The sequence below is a fragment of the Misgurnus anguillicaudatus genome, chromosome 1 (assembly GCF_027580225.2).
Source record: "Misgurnus anguillicaudatus chromosome 1, ASM2758022v2, whole genome shotgun sequence".
In the NCBI taxonomy this organism is placed as follows: Eukaryota; Metazoa; Chordata; class Actinopteri; order Cypriniformes; family Cobitidae; genus Misgurnus; species Misgurnus anguillicaudatus.
This window is the reverse complement of record NC_073337.2, coordinates 23,446,339-23,468,408: the sequence shown is the minus strand read 5'-3', so window position 1 is coordinate 23,468,408 and position 22,070 is coordinate 23,446,339. Positions and strand designations below refer to the sequence as shown.

General features: G+C 37.2%; 1 protein-coding gene across 2 annotated transcripts in view; it reads right to left on the bottom strand.

The window, feature by feature from the left end:
• Nucleotides 1-22,070, bottom strand: part of chchd3a (coiled-coil-helix-coiled-coil-helix domain containing 3a) — a 96,071-nt gene that overhangs the window by 3,444 nt on the left and 70,557 nt on the right. For both annotated transcript variants that reach the window (XM_073868414.1, XM_073868419.1), the window contains 2 exons: nt 19,380-19,446; nt 8,533-8,672 (listed from right to left, as the gene is read on the bottom strand). In XM_073868414.1, coding sequence (XP_073724515.1) covers nt 8,533-8,672; nt 19,380-19,446 — 207 coding nt within the window. The remainder of the gene's footprint in view (nt 1-8,532; nt 8,673-19,379; nt 19,447-22,070) is intronic.

Genomic DNA, 22,070 nt, shown 5'->3' with positions numbered 1-22,070 from the left:
AAAAGGGAGGGTGAGGATCGCTTGACCAAGCGTTAAAGAATAAAAAAGAGCGAGATCGCTGGCGATAAAAAAGCATTGACTGTGTTTTAAGAGGAAGAGGTGGGCGCTTTATCTTCGGCACTATTGGCTTGAGGTTGCACCATAGTCACAGCTTTACAAAGTGATGGAAGAAGGAGAAGGTCACAGTCAAATATTATCAGTCCAGGATAGATAAACCATTGAGTAATTATGTTCACAAAGCCTTAGCCATGACCGATCACCAATCATTACCCTCTTCCACAGTAAGTGCGTATCAAGGGAACTCATTCTTCTGTGCTTTTTAGCTATGGGGACCACTGATTAGATCCATGCCTACAATAACAGTTGTTAATACAAATTAAACATGGTGTCTGATCCAGTCCTCCTCCTTTGAAAATGATGAGATCCTGCGGGACTTCCTGATCCAGACAGACAAGCACAGAGGAGGCAACAAATCCGATGATTGTCATCACAGAAAAGCATTGAATTATTGTAAGGCCGATTGGTGTGAAAGTCTTAGTAGAGAATTGATGAGGATCCTCAAGAGTATGTGCCAGGTTAAAGCCAAAGTGTAGTTTTGGTGATAAACTGATTATGTTAAAAAGACCTCAATTTACATCCTAAGACAGATGTAAGAATGATTGTTTTATGAGAAACAGATAGGATATTGCAAAAAATGCAATATACGTACATATACAGTATATACATACAGCCACAGAAAAAATTAAGAGACCAATCCGGTTTTGCATTTAATCATGATTTCTACATGTATTGTGACCATTTCAGTATCTGTTGAATTCCAACAAATGCAAATCACAAGAGTGACAAAGTCATCCAACAGCAATGTAAAAGACTGAGCGCATATCAAGACACATGAAAGATGTGATTAAAAATCAGGGTTATTCCATCAAAAATTCACATTTGAACTACTTCAAGACCGCGAAAAATTAGTTTTTAAGTGCAGTTTAAGCTTAAATGTGGCGGTGGTGGGAGCTTAAAGCTATTTCATGCATTCTGATTTAATAACATACAACTTTTCTCATGCTAAACATAGGCAAAGTGTCAAAAAGCTGTTGGTTCGTATAAGTTTCGGAAAGATTTTTTCAAACATAAAAGATTCATACGTAACAATCTTGCTTTCTTCCTTTTTATGGGCAATTTCATTGCAGAAAGTACAGCGGAAGTCCTTATATGGGCGTTTTAACCGGAAAAGCGCACGCATGCACAAACCAAGAGCTGATACAAGATTAACGTCACCAAAGATGTTTTGTTCTTTATGAGGGAAAATTTCGCTCGTTCAGCTTCCTAAAGAACCCAACTTTATGGAAATCCAACCAAAGCAAACCTTAAGACTGACAAAGTCATGCACAGCAATGTAAAAGAACAAGATACATGAAAGATGTGATTAAAAATCAGGGTTATTCCATCAAATATTCACTTTTGAACTACTCCAAGACTGCAAAAAAACGTGTTTTTAAGATAAGTTTAAGGTTAAAGGTGGTGGTTTAAAGCTATTTCATGCATTTTGACTTATCAACATACAACTTTTCTCATGCTAAACATAGGCAAAGTGTCAAAAAGCTGTTGGTTCGTATAAGTTTCGGAAAGATTTTTTCAAACATAAAAGATTCATACATAACGATCTTGCTTTCTTCCTTTTTATGTGCCTTTTCATTGCAGAAAGTACAGCGGAAGTCCTTATATGGGCACTTTAACCGGAATAGTGCATGCACGCGTACAAACCAAGAGCTGACACAAAATGAACGTCACCAAAGACGTGTGTTGTTGTTTATGTGGGAAAATTTCGCTCGTTCAGCTTCCTAAAGAACCCAACTTTATGGAATTCCAACCAAAGCAAACCTTAAGACTGACAAAGTCATGCACAGCAATGTAAAAGAACAAGATACATAAAAGATGTGATTAAAAATCAGGGTTATTCCATCAAATATTCACTTTTGAACTACTCCAAGACTGCAAAAAAACGTGTTTTTAAGTGAAGTTTAAGGTTAAAGGTGGTGGTTTAAAGCTATTTCATGCATTTTGACTTATCAACATACAACTTTTCTCATGCTTACATAGGCAAAGTGTCAAAAAGCTGTTGGTTCATATAAGTTCCGGAAAGATTTTTTCAAACATAAAAGATTCATACATAACAATCTTGCTTTCTTCCTTTTATGGGCAATTTCATTGCAGGAAGTACAGTGAAGTCCTTATATGGGCGCTTTAACCGGAAAAGCGCACGCATGCACAAACCAAGAGCTGATACAAGATTAACGTCACCAAAGATGTGTTTTGTTGTTTATGAGGGAAAATTTCGCTCGTCGTTCAGCTTCCCAAAGAAGCCAACTTTATGAAATTCCAACCAAAGCAAACCTTAAGAGTGACAAAGTCATGCACAGCAATGTAAAAGAACAAGATACATGAAAGATGTGATTAAAAATCAGGGTTATTCCATCAAATATTCACTTTTGAACTACTCCAAGACTGCAAAAAAACATGTTTTTAAGTGAAGTTTAAGGCTAAAGGTGGTGGTTTAAAGCTATTTCATGCATTTTGACTTATCAACATACAACTTTTCTCATGCTTACATAGGCAAAGTGTCAAAAAGCTGTTGGTTCATATAAGTTTCAGAAAGATTTTTTCAAACTAAAAGATTCATACATAACAATCTTGCTTTCTTCCTTTTATGGGCAATTTCATTGCAGAAAGTACAGCGGAAGTCCTTATATGGGCGCTTTAACCGGAAAAGTGCACGCATGCACAAACCAAGAGCTGACACAAAATGAACGTCACCAAAGACGTGTGTTGTTGTTTACGAGGGAACATTTTGCTCGTTCAGCTTCCTTAAGAACCCAACTTTAAGGAATTCCAACCAAAGCAAACCTTAAGAGTGACAAAGTTATCCAACAGCAAGCTAAAAGTCCAAGACACGTGAAAGATGAACTACTTCAAGATTACATGTAAAAACATTAGTATTGTGTTGTTGAAAAATGAATTTGAACTTTGCCGTATTCAAGATCTGAAAAAATTTCATTATTTTTGTTATTTTGACCATTTTTTCCCCTTTTCAATTTTCAGTAAATTAATGTAAATACAAATAATAATTTTTCTTAGGAATTTGGCTGAAATTTTGCCGTAACAAATGATCCAAAATTATAATTTTATAAAACCCATACCTATAATAACAAAATGTAGAAAAATTGAACACACTCTGAGGCTATTTTGGGGATTTTCGCCTGGATTTGGCCTACCCAATTTCAAAAGCTTCTCATACCCACAAGCAGAGGTGCACATACAAAAGTTTGGTATCATTTTACAGGAAACCCTCTGAAATTACATAAAACACTGTTAAAAGTGCTCAACATGGTTGTATGTGTTGTCAGTCCTCTAATAAACACAAAAATAAATAGGCGCTTTTTGATGTTTTTTTTCTAAAGTCTGTATTTAAAAGTGTATAACTCTGGCCCTGAGTGGGAACGAAACCTGCAGACAGTTTTATTTGATTCCAGCAATTGCCAGCTTACAGAGGAAAAAGGAATTTTTTCTCTATCCTAATAATTGCAAAAGTTATTTTACTCCAACTGATGGGAGGAATAATACGCTTATGGAGTACAATTTCTGCCAAAAAACATTTGAAGTGCTCCCATAACCACATACAGTGGAATAAATGCAATTGCTTTATATCATTTTGCAGAAAACCCTTTGAAGTTACATAAAAAGCTGCTGTTTGTGACAAATATTGTTATTTATGTGGTTTTTCATATGATAAAACACCAAATTTTCTTTTTTTATGTTGTAAATACTGCCTCTGATAGTGAATAACTCTGGTTCTGGGTGCTCTAGCAGACTGCAGACAGTTCTGGTTGTTAACAGCAGCAGACAGTAAACAGTCAAAAAAAGAATGATCTCTTTAGCATGTCGCATTCAAAAGTTATTCTCATTTTACTGAAGTGTGCGAAAATACATTTTTCATATAAATATTAATTTTTTGTTTTGCACATATAATAAATAGCAAGGGATTGTTCATGCACACAACCAAAGAAAATGCTGTGAATGGACTCATTTTTTAGAGTAGGACCTAATAGAAAAGATGGTGTATCATTTGTGGCTATCTGTGCTATCTGAGGCAGTCCACACTCAAGTTTCCCATATGTTTACAAAAGACTATTTTTTACATCATTATTCATTCGACGATTGTTGGATATGTGATAAAAATAGGACAAAAATAACACTGCAGCCTTATTCCTGAGAGTGAGAGCTTTCATTTGATATAAGACTTGCCCATGTTTGTCATACTTGAAAAATATGAAATATGTGAATATTAAATGATATTCAAAATTATGGGGGGGGTGATAGTGTAAATTAAGTGTAACTAACTTTCTTACAGTGAAACATATCTCAAAGTGATGCATATCTGCAGAAAGTAGAGAGTCTAAGCTTTCAAACAGTATCTCATATGTGGTACTGGGTCCATGACAGACCATTAAAAATTAAAGGAATATTTTATATTAAGTCAAAATAAGATAATTCTGGACCCGGTACAGGGTCCACAGAGTCAAACAAGATAATCTTGAAGTGGTCCTTATAATGGGTCAATTTTTTTTTTAAATGTGTTAGGATATCAATGAAAACACACTTTTAAATTGTTCTTACAATATCTAGAGGTTTCTCAAAGCCTTTGAATATTTCCGAAATCATATATTTTTGCCAAAACGGTACCATTTAAAAACACACAACACACATAAAACTTGCTTCTTGGAGGGTAACTTTGTTCCACTTATTTCAGTCTTTTCTGATCCGAGTAACCATATAGCGGACTTGCTTCGTGTTGCTTCAGCCATTGACTCATTGTCTGTTGTGCTTCATTCACATTGAAGCTTTTTGCTTTGAAAGGCGTTTTAATTGCATGGAGCATGGTCAAATAAGTCCACTGCTGCCATAAGTATATATTATTAAACAATTATACATGCTTTAATACGTGAATGTGTTAAACTTCAAAGGTCTTGAGCAACCTCTAAATATTAATTCATATAAAAAAATGCCCATTGATTGATTTTTTTTTTTAAACATATTGGTTTGGTGAGAGCATGAACTTTTAAAAGTTGAAAAATAAGGACCACCCTATTGAAGTGGTCTCTTAATTTTTTTGTGGCTGTATATTGTTGCCTACGTTCTTTGTGCCGCCCTTCTCTGTCTCTCTCACACATGCACACACACGGTTAAGTAGTTTTGTTATCCCGCAGTTATCTTTGCTGTTCCTGTGTGCCTAATAAAAGTTTATTACACAGGTAACCTCTGTTCCTCATAGCACAGTCAATAAAATCATAAAATACCTCACACGAACATGGGAATCTAAATTCAATTTACGAGACACTAACAGTAAGTACAGGCCTACTGTATGCATGAACATGCATATAAATACGCACAAATCCAAAACATTAGAAATGCTAAATAAGTTACAGGTAACTTTTGCGCAAGTATGAATAAAACATAACTTTATTTACATGATGTATTGCCTAAGTGGCGGAGAATTCACAGCGGTGCTTTAATACTTATACCCCAGAGAGCAATACTATTTCTCTTGCGCCTTCGCTCCCGAAACCGCACTGCTGTAAAAAATCTAATGGAAAGATCCATCTGAATATAAATTGTGTTTGTCCGGAATTGCAGGAGTGTGCTGAGGAGATTTACGAAATTTTGCCTGCGTGTTACGGTATTGGGTTCGCAGGACGCTGCAGCAGGGGACGGCGCTATTTAAATGACACATCCCTCGTTCCCACTTACTTCATTTAACACACACTTAGGCCCGGACCAAGAACAGCAGCTGTCAGCCGGTATTATGGAAATGACTCTTTCGTCTGAGCCTATAATTTAGAGCGAACTTAGTGCCGCCCGTACCCGAGCGGAGAGTGAGAGAAAGTTTCGATGTGCAAATGGAGGTCTGGGTCAGGCAGGCAGAGCGTGTGTTATTACAGGGATGGTAAAGTATGGCAGGATTGGTTCACTGGGTCTTATTGCTGTGGGCTAAAGAGGAGCTGGAAACTAAAACACACACACACAAACATGTAAAACAAGTCTAGTATACACAGTCTGGATTGTAATATCTAACGCACATGCCTTACAAAGAAGAGTTCCCTTAAAAGGGATCGTTAAGCAAAAATGAAAACTACCCCATGATTTATTTACCCTCAAGTTATCCGTAATACACATGACAAATCAAAATTGACCACAACAAATAAATGTTTGTACATCGTGTTTATCCGTACCTCTGTCTCACATGTTTTTGTACAAACACCCATCAGTTGACTCATTTAATTTGCAAAAATGGCGTGCATGCGGACGTGCGTGTCGCGGATGTGCCACCACAAACCGCAAGCCTGGAAAACTCGGGTATGGTGTTCCTGATTCCCAACCTGTGGATTTTTTTCTTATAGCAGAGCACAGATGATAACAGGTGGGCTCGAGACAGCGCACGACGTAGGTAAAGCTAATCTTGCATTACAGAGATGACGCTGGTAGTGACGATTCTCTTAGACCAATCAGTGATCTTCAGCGTTTTCACGTCACGTTTAAGTATCAGCTCAGCTCGCTGGGAACCTCAACCGAGGCGGTACTAAAAAAAAGTATAGGGTACTATGTACTGCACCCAGTAGAAAAGGCCCTAAAAGTGAGCTGACCCGACCCGACTAACACTGCAAAAATTACTTTCTTCCTTAGTATGTTTGTCTTGTTTTCAGGAAAAATATCTATAAAATTCTTAAATTAATATGTAAAATTTCTTGATGAGCCAAATGACCTAAGTCTAGTTTTTAGACAAAAAATATAAACTTTAAGTAAATTAGTGCTTAAAATAAGCAAATCAAATCTGCCAATGGAATAAGAAAAATGTTCTAAAAAAATCAGTTTACTTTTTTTTATAAACACATAATTCAAGAATTTTTTTCTTATTCCATTATTCCAGAAAATACATCTTGATTTAGTAATTTTTAGATATTTTTACTGAAAACAAGACAAAAATACTAAGAAAGTGATTTTTTGCAGTGCATCGGGTACTACACTGCAAAAAATGATTTTCAAGAAAAAAAAATAGTATTTTTGTCTTGTTTTCAGTAAAAATATCTAAAAATTCTTAAATTAAGATGCTTTGTCTTGATGAGCAAAACGACCCAAGAAAATAAGTCTAGTTTTTAGACCAAAAATATCAAATTTAAGTGATTTTGTACATAAAACAAGCTAAAATCAACCAATGGGCAGATTTTGGGCAGAATAAACAATTTTTTCTTGAATTTAGTGTTTAAGAAAAATTTTCAAGATTTTTTGCTTACCCCATTGGCAGATTTTTTGCTTGTTCTTTATGAGCAAAATTACCCAAAATATATAAAACATATATATTATATTACATTACATATAAAATATTTAAAAAAAATATATATATAAAACAAGCAAAAAAATCTGCCAAATGGGGTAAGCTAATTTATCTCGAATTTTTCTTGAATTTAGTGTTGAAAAAATGTTCAAGATTTTTTTGCTTACCCCATTGGCAGATTTTTTTACTTGTTTTATACACAAAATGACTTAAAGGCGGAGTGAACAATGTTTGAAAAACGCTTTGGAACAGGAGACGGGCCGACTACCAAAACACACTTATAGCCAATCAGCAGTAAGGAGCGTGTCTACTAACCGACATCCTTGCCGGGTTGCGTATGTGTGGGGCGGGTCTTTTAAAAGAAGGTCCAGATTCTATTGGTGTAGGGGCGTGTTTGTTTAGGTGATTTCAAATATCAACATTGGCTTTCAAACATTGTGCACTTCGCCTTTAAAATTTGATATTTTTGCTTGGGTCATTTTGCTCATCAAGAAAAAGCATATTATTTTTACTGAAAACAAGACAAAAATACGAAGAATTTTTTTTCTTAAAAATCTTTTTTTTGCAGTGTATGCAATGGAAAAGCACCATTAGTGAATGTCCTGGCACTTCAATGCTTTATAATGGTTGAAAACATGGCACACGACTTTCAAGCCCAAAAAGTACATTCATCCTTCACAGAAGTAATCCACATGGCTCCAGGGCATTAATAAAGGCCTTCTAAGGGTAATCAATGCGTTTTTGTACGAAAAATATACATATTTAAAACTTTATTAGCTTCCCCAATGTGGATTACTTCTGTAAAGGATGAATGTACTTTTTGGGTTGAAAGCAGTGGGCCATGTTTTCAACTGTTATAAAGCTTGGAAGAGCAAGGACATTTACTACAATAACTCAAATTTTGCTCATCTTACAAATGATGGACATGTGCAATGGCTTGAGGGTGAGTAAATCATGAGGTAATTTTCATTTTTTGCTTAACTATCGCTTTTAAAGGACAGTTCACCCAAAACAAAATTTGTCACGCCAGGCTTAGTATTTAAACAACAATTACACATTTTGTTCAAGTTTTCGTGAGGTTACTTAACAAGTCTATGTCTAATGCTAGTTAATATTAGGTAGGCACACACACAGATGCACACACTTACCTGTTTAGCATTGTTGACACACTGCATGTATAGCGAGGCTAGGTTGGAGCACAGCAAAGTCTTTCCGGCATTTTCCCTGTAGCACTTCAGAATCTCATCCTGAAGGTCGGTGCACACTGGACTAATTTCATATCGTTTGAGAGAAAGAGAGAGTGAGATGAATTTAGCGAAAAAATATGGCCATCCATCATAATTACATTTTTTATTTTAATAAACTAATCCAGTGAAAGTGACAAAGAGCTGTTAAATGATGTTCTTGCTGTGTAAAAATCAGATTGATCACTGATCAATACCGGAATTGATCTGTGCAGAATTACTTTGCTGGATAATTGCATGTTGAAACACATTGTAGAAGATGTAGAAGCTGTAAAGAGGCCTTCATCATCCTGGAGACCATGCATGACATTGTCACACAAATGCACAAACATTCACGTATTTAATGAAGGACACGCAATAGACTTTTATTGTTTCTTAAAGGGATACTTCACCGATTTAGCATTCAGCTTTGTATCTGTAGAAACCCGGCAGTATTACTGAATGACCATGTTTCCCTCCATCATTTCCCCCTGAGAGGAGAGATATCTGCATTTTGGTTCTGCAAAAAAGTCCTCCGATGATGCAAAAATCGTCATATTACATCATCGGAGGACTTTTTTGCAGAACCAAAATGCAGATATCTCTCCTCTCAGGGGGAAATGAGGGAGGGAAACATGGTCATTCAGTAATACTGCCGGGTTTCTACAGATACAAAGCTGAATGCTAAATCGGTGAAGTATCCCTTTAAAGGAGCATTTCACTCGTAGAAACATTAATCTTTATTGAAAGTGCGTCATATTTGTAGTCGAAATTTAACATACATTTAGAATTTGGTGCCTATTTGACCGAGAAAAGGGGTGTTTATCGTCTCACCCCCTCAACAAAGATATTGAACTTCCTTCTTTCAATGATGCAAAATGATTTTTCCATCATTGAAAGAAGGAAGTGCAACACTGAAATCTGTATTTCAAGGTTACCAGAAACTGTGGTAACCTTGAATGTGCATTAAACTCAAGTGAGCTTTTTCACAAACAACCCAAAAATATCCAAATCGTGACCCAGACAGCATAGAGTTTCCCGACCGTCTGCCCTCTGGACCTTACAGATCACTATCAACAACTCAAAGCGGTCAAGGTCCCAAAAACAGCGTTTTTTAACCAAACATTGTTTCGGAAAGACTCTGCGGATGCAAATGGGATTCTGGTGTAATCCCACACCCAGTGTGTCCGAAAAACGTCATCCCCCTCTGTCCCCAGAGGATTAGGAGACACACAAAACTTCATTTGACCGTGACCTTTGGGACAGCATAAGGCAAAGAAAGGATTGGGAGGGAGATGTTATCCTGCTCTATTCAGAAAGACACTCTTTTTAAGATCAGACGTGGTTTAATCCGCTGCATCATTCATATGAGCGGCTCTGAAGGGCAGGTGAATAGACGCCCGCTGTCAGTCAAGCGTCAACTCTTTGGGTCCCGGATGGGGATTCGCTCTCTCGGTTCTTATCCCTCCTTTCCTCTGTCTATTATCTATCATCCCGTCTTCAATCCACAAACTCAAATACACACAGCTGCTGTCTATCACACAACCGTTGTTGACGTCATGGAGTAAAATGGCTTGAAAATAAGCAAAAAGATACTTTTTAAGAGTTGAGAAATGAATAAATCGATAATGACAAAAAATAAATTATTTGTTAATGGAAAAACCTAATTTTAAGTAAGTAAACAGATTAGCCGGTATTTGAACATATTACCATATTATAAAATTAAGTACCAGACGCTTTTGAATTGCAAAGTTTTGCACATTAATGTTTAATAATACTTCAGTCGAGAAGAAATGATGTTTTTTGAGGAAAACATTCCAAGATTTTTCTCATTTTAATGGACTTTAATGGACCCCAACACTTAACAGTTTTAATGCAGTTTAAAATTGCAGTTTCAAAGGACTCCCAAACGAGGCATAAGGATCTTATCTAGCCAAAAATAAAAAATATGCACTTTTAAACCACAACTTCTCGTCTTCCTCCGGTCCTGTGATGTGCCAGCGCAACCTCACGTAATACGTCATCACATCAAGAGGTTACGGATGACGTACGCGAAACTACACCCCAGTGCTTACAAGTGTGGAGAAAGAGGACCATTCCGACGTTGTTGTATGTCAACTGATACTAATTAATGTCTTTGTGTCAGTTTATTGTTTAAAATGGTCCACAAATGTGCGTTTCATATATGTAACACGTGACCTTTCAATGTCATTATGCAATTACGTGAGGTCGCGCTGGCGCCTCACACGACCGGAGGAAGATGAGAAGTTGTGGTTTAAAAGTGCATATATTTTAAATTTTTCTTGTCAAAAATGACAATCTTTTCACTAGATAAGACCCTTATGCCTCGTTTGGGATCGTTTAGAGTCCTTTGAAACTGCAACTTCAAACCGCGTCAAAACTGTTACGCGCTGGGGTCCATTTAAATGAGAAAAATCCTGGAATGTGTTCCTCAAAAAACATAATTTCTTTTCGACTGAACAAAGAAAGACATCAACATTTTGGATGACATGGTGGTGAGTAAAATATCTGGATTTTTTTAAGAAAATGGACTAAGCTTTTGCAAATTTTGCACTCGTCGCACTTTTTTCTGTTGTGTTCCTCAAAAAACATAATTTCTTTTCGACTGAACAAAGAAAGACATCAACATTTTGGATGACATGGTGGTGAGTAAAATATCTGGATTTTTTTAAGAAAATGGACTAAGCTTTTGCAAATTTTGCACTCGTCGCACTTTTTTCTGTAGTGCATGTGGTTGTGGACAATAATAACCCCCAAAAAGCGTGCACTCATTGATGTTCACGTTGCCTAGTTTATGTCACTTCCTAACATTCCCAACAGGCAGTCCCTCCAGAAAAACGCGATTGTGCAATCGCACAATTTATTGCATAATCAGCCAAAGTCCACATATTTATGCGGGGCTGCATTTTTTCCAAATACGACGCACTTTCGCCGCATTAATTACAGATTTCCGTGCACAAAATATGCAGGGCTTGCATGATTTCATACTCCCCGCATTTTCATAGCAAAAAGTCACATATATATTAGCAGAAAGTTGAAACATGTTGCATTTACTTCACACAAGCACAGCCGTGTCCTCTGTTGCCATGGGAACGTTATGAAGTGACGTGATTATGTGACGTGAACATCATTGCAGCTTTTGCAAGTTTCCACAGTTTTTGCAAGTTCCGCAATTTTCGCGAATTCCCGCAATTCCATCGCATAAATTGCATAAATATCCCGCATATTCCATCGCATTTTTTAAGAAAACGTGTCGCAAAATCGAGGATTTTTTCCCGCAACAATCACAAAAAAAAAGAGAAAAATCCTGGAATGTTATCCTCAAAAAACATAATTTCTTTTCGACTGAACAAAGAAAGACATCAACATTTTGGATGACATGGTGGTGAGTAAAATATCTGGATTTTTTTAAGAAAATGGACTAAGCTTTTGCAAATTTTGCACTCGTCGCACTTTTTTCTGTAGTGCATGTGGTTGTGGACAATAATAACCCCCAAAAAGCGTGCACACGCGTAAAGATCCACTAATATGAGGTAGTCCTCAACAATACAAACAATATTACTAAGTGTTCAGGTTACATTGTGCGTTTCAACAAGCTATGACATTACAAGTAAAATATCTTTATATCAAAGAAGCAGAACATCATCTTCACCATCTCTCTTTCTGTCTCTCTCCATCCACAGATCAAGCAGCAGAAAGCAGGACAGCTCTATAATAGCACTGCTGTGTATATACTTATTTATGTCTCTGTATAAATCCTTCAGTCCAGCTGCAATGGATTTTTGGAGGAGAGAAGTAGATGTGGGTCATAAATCACAGCGTTCAGGCACTCGGACGAATGTGACACAGAGGGCTGAGAGAGACACACAGATATGAGATGCTTTATCATGAAAGAAAGAGAGAAACAGAGCAATGCATAAAGATTTTGAGGAAGGGGAATCTAATAACTATTGTTTTCTGAACCCACGCCCCGTCTGCCATTGGTTGGATGAACAGATCGGCCCCAAACTCAAGTCATTGGTTGAGACAAATCAGACTGGTTTGAAAACAGCACAGTATTTTTTACATTCGTCCAGGCCCAGACAAAAGACACAAAGACGCCACTCTAGTGCAGTATTCAGCTTATTAAAATACCACCACACATTTCTCAAACAGTCTTAATTCTTCCAAATCAAGACTAATGAACTATCGGCCCGCCGGCGCTGCGTATTTAAGTTCATGTTTTGCGGTTGTCCTGGATGAACCGAAATCCCGCTCTTAATAGACATGTGACTATCTGTCATAATTTACAAGCACTCCAGACTACTGAGGTTAGGAGGTTAAGCGTCCACTTCGAATAAAACCACATGTATGTTCATTTAGAAGCTGACGGGCTGTGTGACAGGCCGACAGAAATCAAAACAAATGAAGCAGTTAGCAAGAAAAATGACAAGCGCTCATTTTCATCGTTTTTAAAATGGGATCCATCAGTTCCACTGAGGAAAAGAAGCCACGGGCTTTGATGCAAAAACGTATCGTCCTATTACCTGCTGGAATCAAAAGAAAAGGAAATTATAAAACAAAAGAGGTTCTGGATGGAAAAGATGAACAGAGGTCAGATACGAAGGTAGGGTTGCACAATATATCAACATTTGGAAAAATATCGGTCCTTCCAGAAAGTTTTTTGGTGATTGCTGCGAGCAAAAATCCTTGATCTTGAGGCACATTTTCTTAAAAATGCGATGGAATATGTGGGATTTTTATGCAATGAAATTGCGTGAACTTGCAAAAACTGTGTGAACTTGCAAATATTGTTTGCAGCTTTTCATTGATGTTCACGTTGCCTAGTTTATGTCACTTCCTAACATTCCCAACAGGCAGTCCCTCCAGAAAAACAGCCAAAGTCCGCATATTTATGCGGGGCTGCATTTTTTCCAAATACGGCGCACTTTCGCCGCATTAATTACATATTTCTGTGCACAAAATATGCAGGGCTTGCATGATTTCATAATTTCCGCATTTTCGCAGCAAAAAGTCACATATATATTAGCAGAAAGTTGAAAGATGTTGCATTTACTTCCCAAAACCGCAGCCGTGTCCTCTATTGCCATGGGAACGTTATGAAGTGACGTGAACATCATTGCAGCTTTTGCAAGTTTCCGCAGTTTTTGCAAGTTCCGAATTTTTTGCACGTTCCGCAATTTTCGCAAATTCCAGCAATTCCATCGCATTTTTTAAGAAAACGTGTCGCAAAATCGAGGATTTTTGCCCACAACAATCACAAAAAAACTCAGCGTTTTTCTGGAAGGACTGAACAGGGGACATGGCTGCGCATGTGTGAAGTAAATGCAAAATTTTTCAACTTTTTGCTAAGATATATATGACTTTTTGCTACGAAAATGCGGGGATTATGAAATCATGCAAGCCCCGCATATTTTGCAAGCAGAAATCTGCAATTTGTGCGGCGAAAATGCAACGTAAAATGAGGCCTCCACATAAACATGCAGACTTTGACCGATTATGCATTGAATCATGAGAACGCATAATTGCGTTTTCTGGAGGGACTGAAATATTGCAGATGTGCATTTTGCAACAGATTGCAATTATTGAAAAAATTTTTTTTATTTGACTCATATGCGTACACAGATGTTTGCCGCACATTGCGAAAATTTTTAATTTTGTATGTTGATTTAAAGCTGGCATACTTAATGATTGGTTAAAAATGTCATTCTGAGCCCTAACCCTGTTCCTAATTCCAACCTTGATTATAAAATCCGAGAAAAAGAAATTGTTGTAGAAAAGAGTTTGTAGGTCGAAGCCGAAGAAATGTGTCTAACACTCATTTTCATCGCTTTTTAAAAGCATCCATCAGTTTCACTGAAAGACAAAGGAGAGGCAGCAGGCTTAAGTACAACCTAATACCGGTTCTATTACCAGCATGAATAAAAACAATAAGGGAGAATTAGAAATGGAGAAAGGGTTTGGATGGAGGATACAAGCAAAGGTCAGAATCGAGGATGAGAAAGGCACAAAAAAAGACGGAAAGATGGGTTGAGGATAGATAAGAGGATGATATATAGGTAATCCCAGTTGCAGTAAAGATGGTCTGGCTAAAGTCTGGAGAGATATTTTCAGGTAGGCGAGGGTTTGATAACCTGTGGCTGGCGGGCTGTAACTTTAAGTGCGTGTTGGTTCTGATCTTGCTCAGCTCTGTGTTGATATTCTCGACGGTTAAGCCGTCCGCTGACCTCTTTTAAAATAGAATACTTCTCCTAAATATTATGGCCGCTCGACTGCCGGTTACTTATATTTGGCTGTAATAGCTATAATTGTGTTCACTAAGACAGGTCAAGCTGTGCTTCAATAGGCAGGCAAACGTCATGGCCTCTCAAACGGAGTTATTTCTATACAGACGCCAATTATGGAGCGAATTCTCGCTGTGAATGGTGGGACTTTTCCAAGTGAGAGCCCTTTCAACAAACCACAAACTCAGTCTTAAGTCATTTTTCATGCAAATACACAATGCAATAGGAGTATTTAGCAATATGAAGAGAGAAATGCCCAATTCAAAATAATTGTAATGTATTTTTTCATCTCTTTCGATTGCAAGGATATAATCTGCCCTGATTATGGGCTATTTTAAATAATTGACTGATGTCCGATAGTGGGCAGAAATGCTTATATCTGCTGATAACGACCATATGCTGATTTTAGGCTGGTATATACAGATTATATGCCGTTATATACCAATTGCAGGCCGATATACACCAGTTATATGTTGGTATATACTGATTGTTGACTGATGTATACCAATCACAGGCAGATATATACAGATTATAGACTGATATATACAACGATTATGGGCTGATATATACAGATTGTGGGTCAGTATATACACCAATTACAGGCCAATATATACCAATTACAGGCCGATATATGTATATATGGGTTATATGTTGGTATATATTGATTGTAGGGCAATGTATACGGTCGTAGGCTGATATGTACACATTAATAAATAAAATGCTTATATTTGCCAATACCGACTGTAGGCTGACGTATACCGATTATAGGCTGATATATACAAATTATAGGCTAATATATACAGATTATACGCCGATATTTACCAATTACAGGCCAGTATATACCAGTTATATGTTGATATATACTGCTCGTAGACTGATGTATATTAAGTACAGGCCGATATATATACAAATTACATGCCGATATATACAGATTATAGACTGATATATACAACGGTTATGGGCTGATATGTACAGATTATAGGCCAGTATATACAGCAATTACAGGCCGATATATATCTGTAATATGTTGGTATATACTAATCATAGGCTGATGTATACCAATTACAGGCCGATATATACAGATTATAGACTGATATATACAATTATTACAGGCTGATATACACAGATTATAGGCCAACATATACAGCAATTACAGGCCAATATATATCGGTAATATGTTGGTATATACTGATCATAGGCAGATGTATACCAATTACAGGCCGATATATACAGATTATAGACTGATATATACAATGATTACAGGCTGATATACACAGATTATAGGCCAGTATATACGCCAATTACAGGCCGATATACACCAATTACAGGACAAAATATTGATTACAGGCCGATATATGCCGGTTTTATGTTGGTATATACTGATCATAGGCTAATGTATACCAATTACAGGTTGATTTATACTGGTTATATGTTGTATATACCAATTGTAGGGTAATGTATATGGCTATAGGCCGATATTTACAGATTATTGACTGATATACACACCAATTACAGACCGAAATACACCAATTACAGGCCGATATATACAGATTATAGACTGATATGTACAACGATTATGGGCTGATATATACAGATTATAGGCCAGTATATACAGCAATTACAGGAAGATATATACCGGTAATATGTTGGTATATACTGATCATAGGCTGATGTATACCAATTACTGGCCGATATATACAGATTATAGACTGATATATACAATACACCAATTACAGGCCGAATTATATCGATTACAGGTGGAACTATACCAATTACATGCCGATATATACCGGTTTTATGTTGGTATATACTGATCATAGACTAAGGTATACCAATTACAAGTTGATTTATACCGGTTATTTGTTGCATATACCAATTGTAGGGTAATGTATATGGCTATAGGTCGATATTTACAGATTATTGACTGATATACACACCATTTACAGACTGAAATACACCAATTAGAGTCCGATATATACGGATTATAGGCCAGTATCTCTGCTCATTCCTCAAAATGAACTAAAGCAGACAAGCAGGAACATCAAAATCCATTTGGAAGAAAAATAGCAGAACATTCAGGAATTCGCAGCAGTGAAGCTTTTATGTGTCATCTTGCCGTTTGCTTTTGTCACAGAGCACGGCAGCCCCCAAGGGACACATGACAAACACACAGACTGCATGCTTCGACATAGCAACACAAGGATGACAAAGGTCAACGCTGACAGGTGGCTAAAGACAACATCACACTCCTTCACTCCTACGAGCAAATTCACCCAGCATCCACAGTTATGCAGCTTGACACAGTGTGTGTGTTCATATGTCAGTGCGTGTAACAGGTGTCTCGTGCGATCAACATCCCGATTTTGGTCTTGGGAAAACATTACTATCAACCCTCATTAAAGAGCACTGATTGGTTAAATGTAGTCGATCCACAGATATCTTTGTAAGCCACATGGGTAAGCGTTATTTATAGCTGAATTAATAACAGTCAAAGCTGTATTTTTGCTACAGAGAAAATAAAAGACAGTTTTCAATTTCAAGAACAAAGATAATCAGATCAAACTCATGTTAATTCCATCAATTATGGAGATTTGGACTTCTTTATTTATCTCTGGGGCAGTTTCAACTTTCAGGAAATCAAAAGGCTTGGACCAAATATATTTAATTTTTACTACCCAACCCATTTCCTGATATGATCTTATCTCCTGTTCTCCCTTCAGAGGATGAATATTATTGTACTACATCCACTCGGGAAAAACAATCTAGATATAAAAGTCTTTCTAATGTATAACAGAAACATCCCCCTTTGCTATTTAAAACACACCTGTGACCCGTCATTCATACAGACCTAAACTTTCTTTCGTTCTTTCTCTCTCACTCGCACGCATGCATTTAAACCAGATTAGCAGTCAGTAGAGCTTATGCCTCTCGTGTAACACCAGACCCTAAATGCATTTCATTACATCCAAAAAAACCCTATCGCACACTCCTCCCTCCATGCCGTAATCCAATCACAGCACGGCTAATGCACCTCTCTAATGCAATCAGCCAATCGCAGCATTCACTGCGGGCCCGCTGGTCACATGACACCCGGGCGCAAGCCTGTGCGGAGAACCATGTCAGGCTAATGTTATTTTAATGCATTTCCTAATGCAATTTAGCATTAGCTGCGCAACCTCCCCCCTCCCGACTCCAATTCTGCCCCGATGGACACCACAAATCAATTTCTGACATTTCTAAAGAGACGATGATCCCTGTGTTGGCACTGAGGAAGAAGGGATAATGATAGTCTAATGTGATTTGCGAGCCCGGGCTAGTCCTGAAACAGGCTAGTCTCTGCTCACTTCCCCTTTACCAACATGCATTACTATTGGGGCTAATAGGCCGCATTAAGATGTATGGAGCCAAAATGTCAGGCACTTCAGTTTCCAGCTATGTCTAATGTCCATGTTCGTGACGACAATTTTGATATGTTCAAATTTACCTGGGAAAGTTGTATTTGCATGTAGGGATGACAGTTACGATAAAAAAAATGGACTGTGACGTCACCTGTGAAGAGCATTTTTGAAGCCAATAGTTGGCAGAGCCTGACGGCGCCATCTTGGCAGCGGATTACTCGCGGATAATCGAAATGGGGAAAGAGTGAAAAGTGGGTGGAGCTGAGGTGGCTGGTTGCTAAAACCACGCCCACCTAGTTTGACGGTAGTAACTTTACAAATATTTACAATATTGCGCAAGTATTGCAATAAATGATGAAGAAGATATTTTGATAAACAGTGTTGGGGAAAGTTACTTTTAAAAGTAATGCAATACAATATTAAGTTACTCCTCAAAAAAGTAACTAATTGCGTTACTTAGTTACTTTTCATGGAAAGTAATGCTTACGTTACTTTTAGGTTACGTTTATGTTACTTTTGCGTTACTTTTTCTTCCTTGGCTGAGGCTTGATCTCTTTCAGGCCTTGCAGGTGTTTTTTATGATCGCAAAAATGTCAAGCTCTGGCCTGCCATCTCTGTTTCTGACTCAAACGGTTCCCGCTCAGACGCACAAAGTGCGTAATTCTACGTTAATATGTTCAGTTTAAATTAGTACATTATTTTAAATTTAATTAATTAAACTGAAAAGTAACTTAAATATTAATGTGTACATTTATAAAGTAATGCATTACTTTACGTGCTACTTCAGAAAAGTAATATTTTTAGGTAATGCGCGTTACTTGTTATGCGTTACCCACAACACTGAAGATAAATGATGGTTAGCACACAGTTGAAGGTACACATCGAATTCCATCGCATTTGTTTTTCCTACTATGGAAGTCAATGGTTACAATGAGCTGTGTGCTTACCATATTTTATCAAAATATCTTATTTTGTGTTCATCAGAAAAAAATACATTCATACAGGTTTTAAACAACATAAGGTTGAAAAAAATCAAGAAGTCACTTCCGTGTTGGCTGTACTTACTTGAACTTGGCGTTGACCTCATCTGCTGCTTTGTGATAGTTCTCATTGGTCACCTTGAAGATCTGGGCACTCTGAATGGAGAGACAGAGAAATGTATTCGTCAGATTGAAAAATATATGCAATAACAAACCTTTGCTTTTCAAATCAAAAGCTAAGCTTGTTAATTCATCCTTCTCCCTCTGTTTCCTGCAGTAAAGCCAGATTTCTACCCATGAAAACCTTGTAAAACAAAGCTTCAAAACAGCAGTAGCTGCCACCCGTTGGGTTTTCGCCTTCTTGTGCTACTGTACGGGAAACACGTCAATAAAACTTCATTATTAAAATAATTTTCTACAGCAGCAGCCTGTGCAAGGCTCAATAAAAAAGTGTCAACATACAAAATGGCCTAAAATATGATGCCAATTCCAAACCCTGATTTTTTCGAAAGTGAAATGTGCTTGTGTCTTGGAATGCACCTAAATAAAGTGATCATGTGGACGATTCGAAAAGAAAAAAACGGAAAAGTGAATTTGAGAATGTGACAACAAATACTCAATCAAGCTCCACCCATAAAGAGAGTTCTCAATCACAAACAGAGCGGTTCATCCGCTCTCACACACACACACAATCAATACAAATGAAAGGCAACAGCCATGAAGATCAATAATTATATCTTAGGCTTTTAGTGAAGCCACTGTATAGCTTTTGATGGACTGCACGTCAAGTAAAAAATCATTTGTCTGCTGTCAGTCAATGATGTGATACTAGGGTTGTCATGATAACCAAATTTCACGGTTTTATGCTAAATTACAGTAAACACTACTAAGCAATTGAACTCCATCTATTAGGATATTAAAGGATATTCTTAAAAGAAAATTCCAGATAATTTACTGACCACCATGTCATCCAAAATGTTGATGTCTTTCTTTGTTCAGTCGAGAAGAAATTATGTTTTTTTGAGGAAAACATTGCAGGATTTTTTTATTTTAATGGACTAATAGACACCAACACTTAACTCAACACGTAACAGTTTTTTTCAACGGAGTTTCAAAGGACTATAAACGATCCCAAACGAGGCATAAGGGTCTTATCTAGCGAAAGGATTGTCATTTTTGACAAGAAAAATAAAAAATATGCTCTTTTAAAGCACAACTTTTCGTCTAGGTCCGGTCCAGCGCGACCTAACGTAAATGCGTAGTGACGTAGGGAGGTCATGTGTTACATATATAAAACGTACATTTGCGGACCATTTTAAACAATAAACTGACACAAAGACATTAATAAGTATCAGTTGACATACAACAACTTAGGAACGGTCCTCTTTCAACTAGGGATGTGTTGAAAAAAATCGATTCACCGATTCTGAATCGATTTTCATGTTAATTTCTAAAGATCGATCCGTAACTCAGAGGATCGATTTAATAATTAATGACTTAAACTTGCCGAAAAAAATAAGCTGAACAGATGTCCACACATTAACGTAACATTATCATACGATACACAATAGCATACTGAACATACCTGGAAGGGCTAAATAGGCTAAATTGACAGAAAAGCCAACGTGCATCAAGTTCGCAAACTCTTCATTCCACATCACTGAATCCATTGAATTACATAAATACTGGAGCAGCATATAGCGGACTCTCACGGCTGTAGACGGTAATGATGTATCTTGGTTCATATATATCAAAATTAATTCATACTGACTTACAAGGCGCACCTGACTATAAGTCGCAAGACCAGCCAAACTATAAAAAATGTGACTTATAGTCCGGAAAATATGGTAGTTGTTTATTGTTTATTTGACAGGGCATCAGAATTACATTGGACAAACCATGTGCTTTGTTCGAATGTTTTAGCATACATGCTAATTTCCGATACCTGTCAACAGGAGGTTTTAAGCAGACTTTGTAAAAACACTAGCATCTTAAATGTAACCATTGTCTTTGTACTGAAGTACTACTATATCCGATATCGCTATGTGAATTGCCAAGGGTTAACCCTATAAGGCTTCGACTGGCCTGGAAGAGGAACAACAGCAGTGATTTTAGTAGCATGCTGTGATGATGCTAAACTAATAGGAGGAGTCAGTGGTAATCAGTACTGAACTAAGAGGACGCTGACCAGCAAAGACACTGATTACAGAAAGAGAGAGAGAGAGACACACACGCATGCACAAACACACACATTCTACAACCTTATGACCTGAGTGTTGGTGTATTTTTGGAGGTCCGTCATTTCCCTTGATTAATGAGAGAGTGGGATTTCGATGTTGAATTGTTCACACGCTGATTTGGTGGCTCCTCCATCAGTCTGAGAGGCCAGGTCTACCTCCCACGTGCTCTTTTATGAAACCTTATACCCTCACCTTCATCTGCCACAGCCTGCGTATCAGATTGTGGTTATAAAACTAAATGTTACATAAAATGTAATTGCTGTTTCCCCAGTGTTAATCTTGCCCAGTATTTTCCGATTCAACTTTTAATCCACCTGAAATCGTATACGACGGTAAAGTATGTACTGCATTCAAAGTAGCACTTATTTACAGACCAGTTTGTATTCACGAGGTGGACATGCTACATCCAGATTTTACATATCGGGTCTGTTGACCAAAAGTATGAGCAGTAAAACAAACTGACAAAAAACTCTCAGCTTGATAAAATAAAGATATTTAATTTATCATTTAATCTTGCGCACACAGGGTTTTTACGGAGTA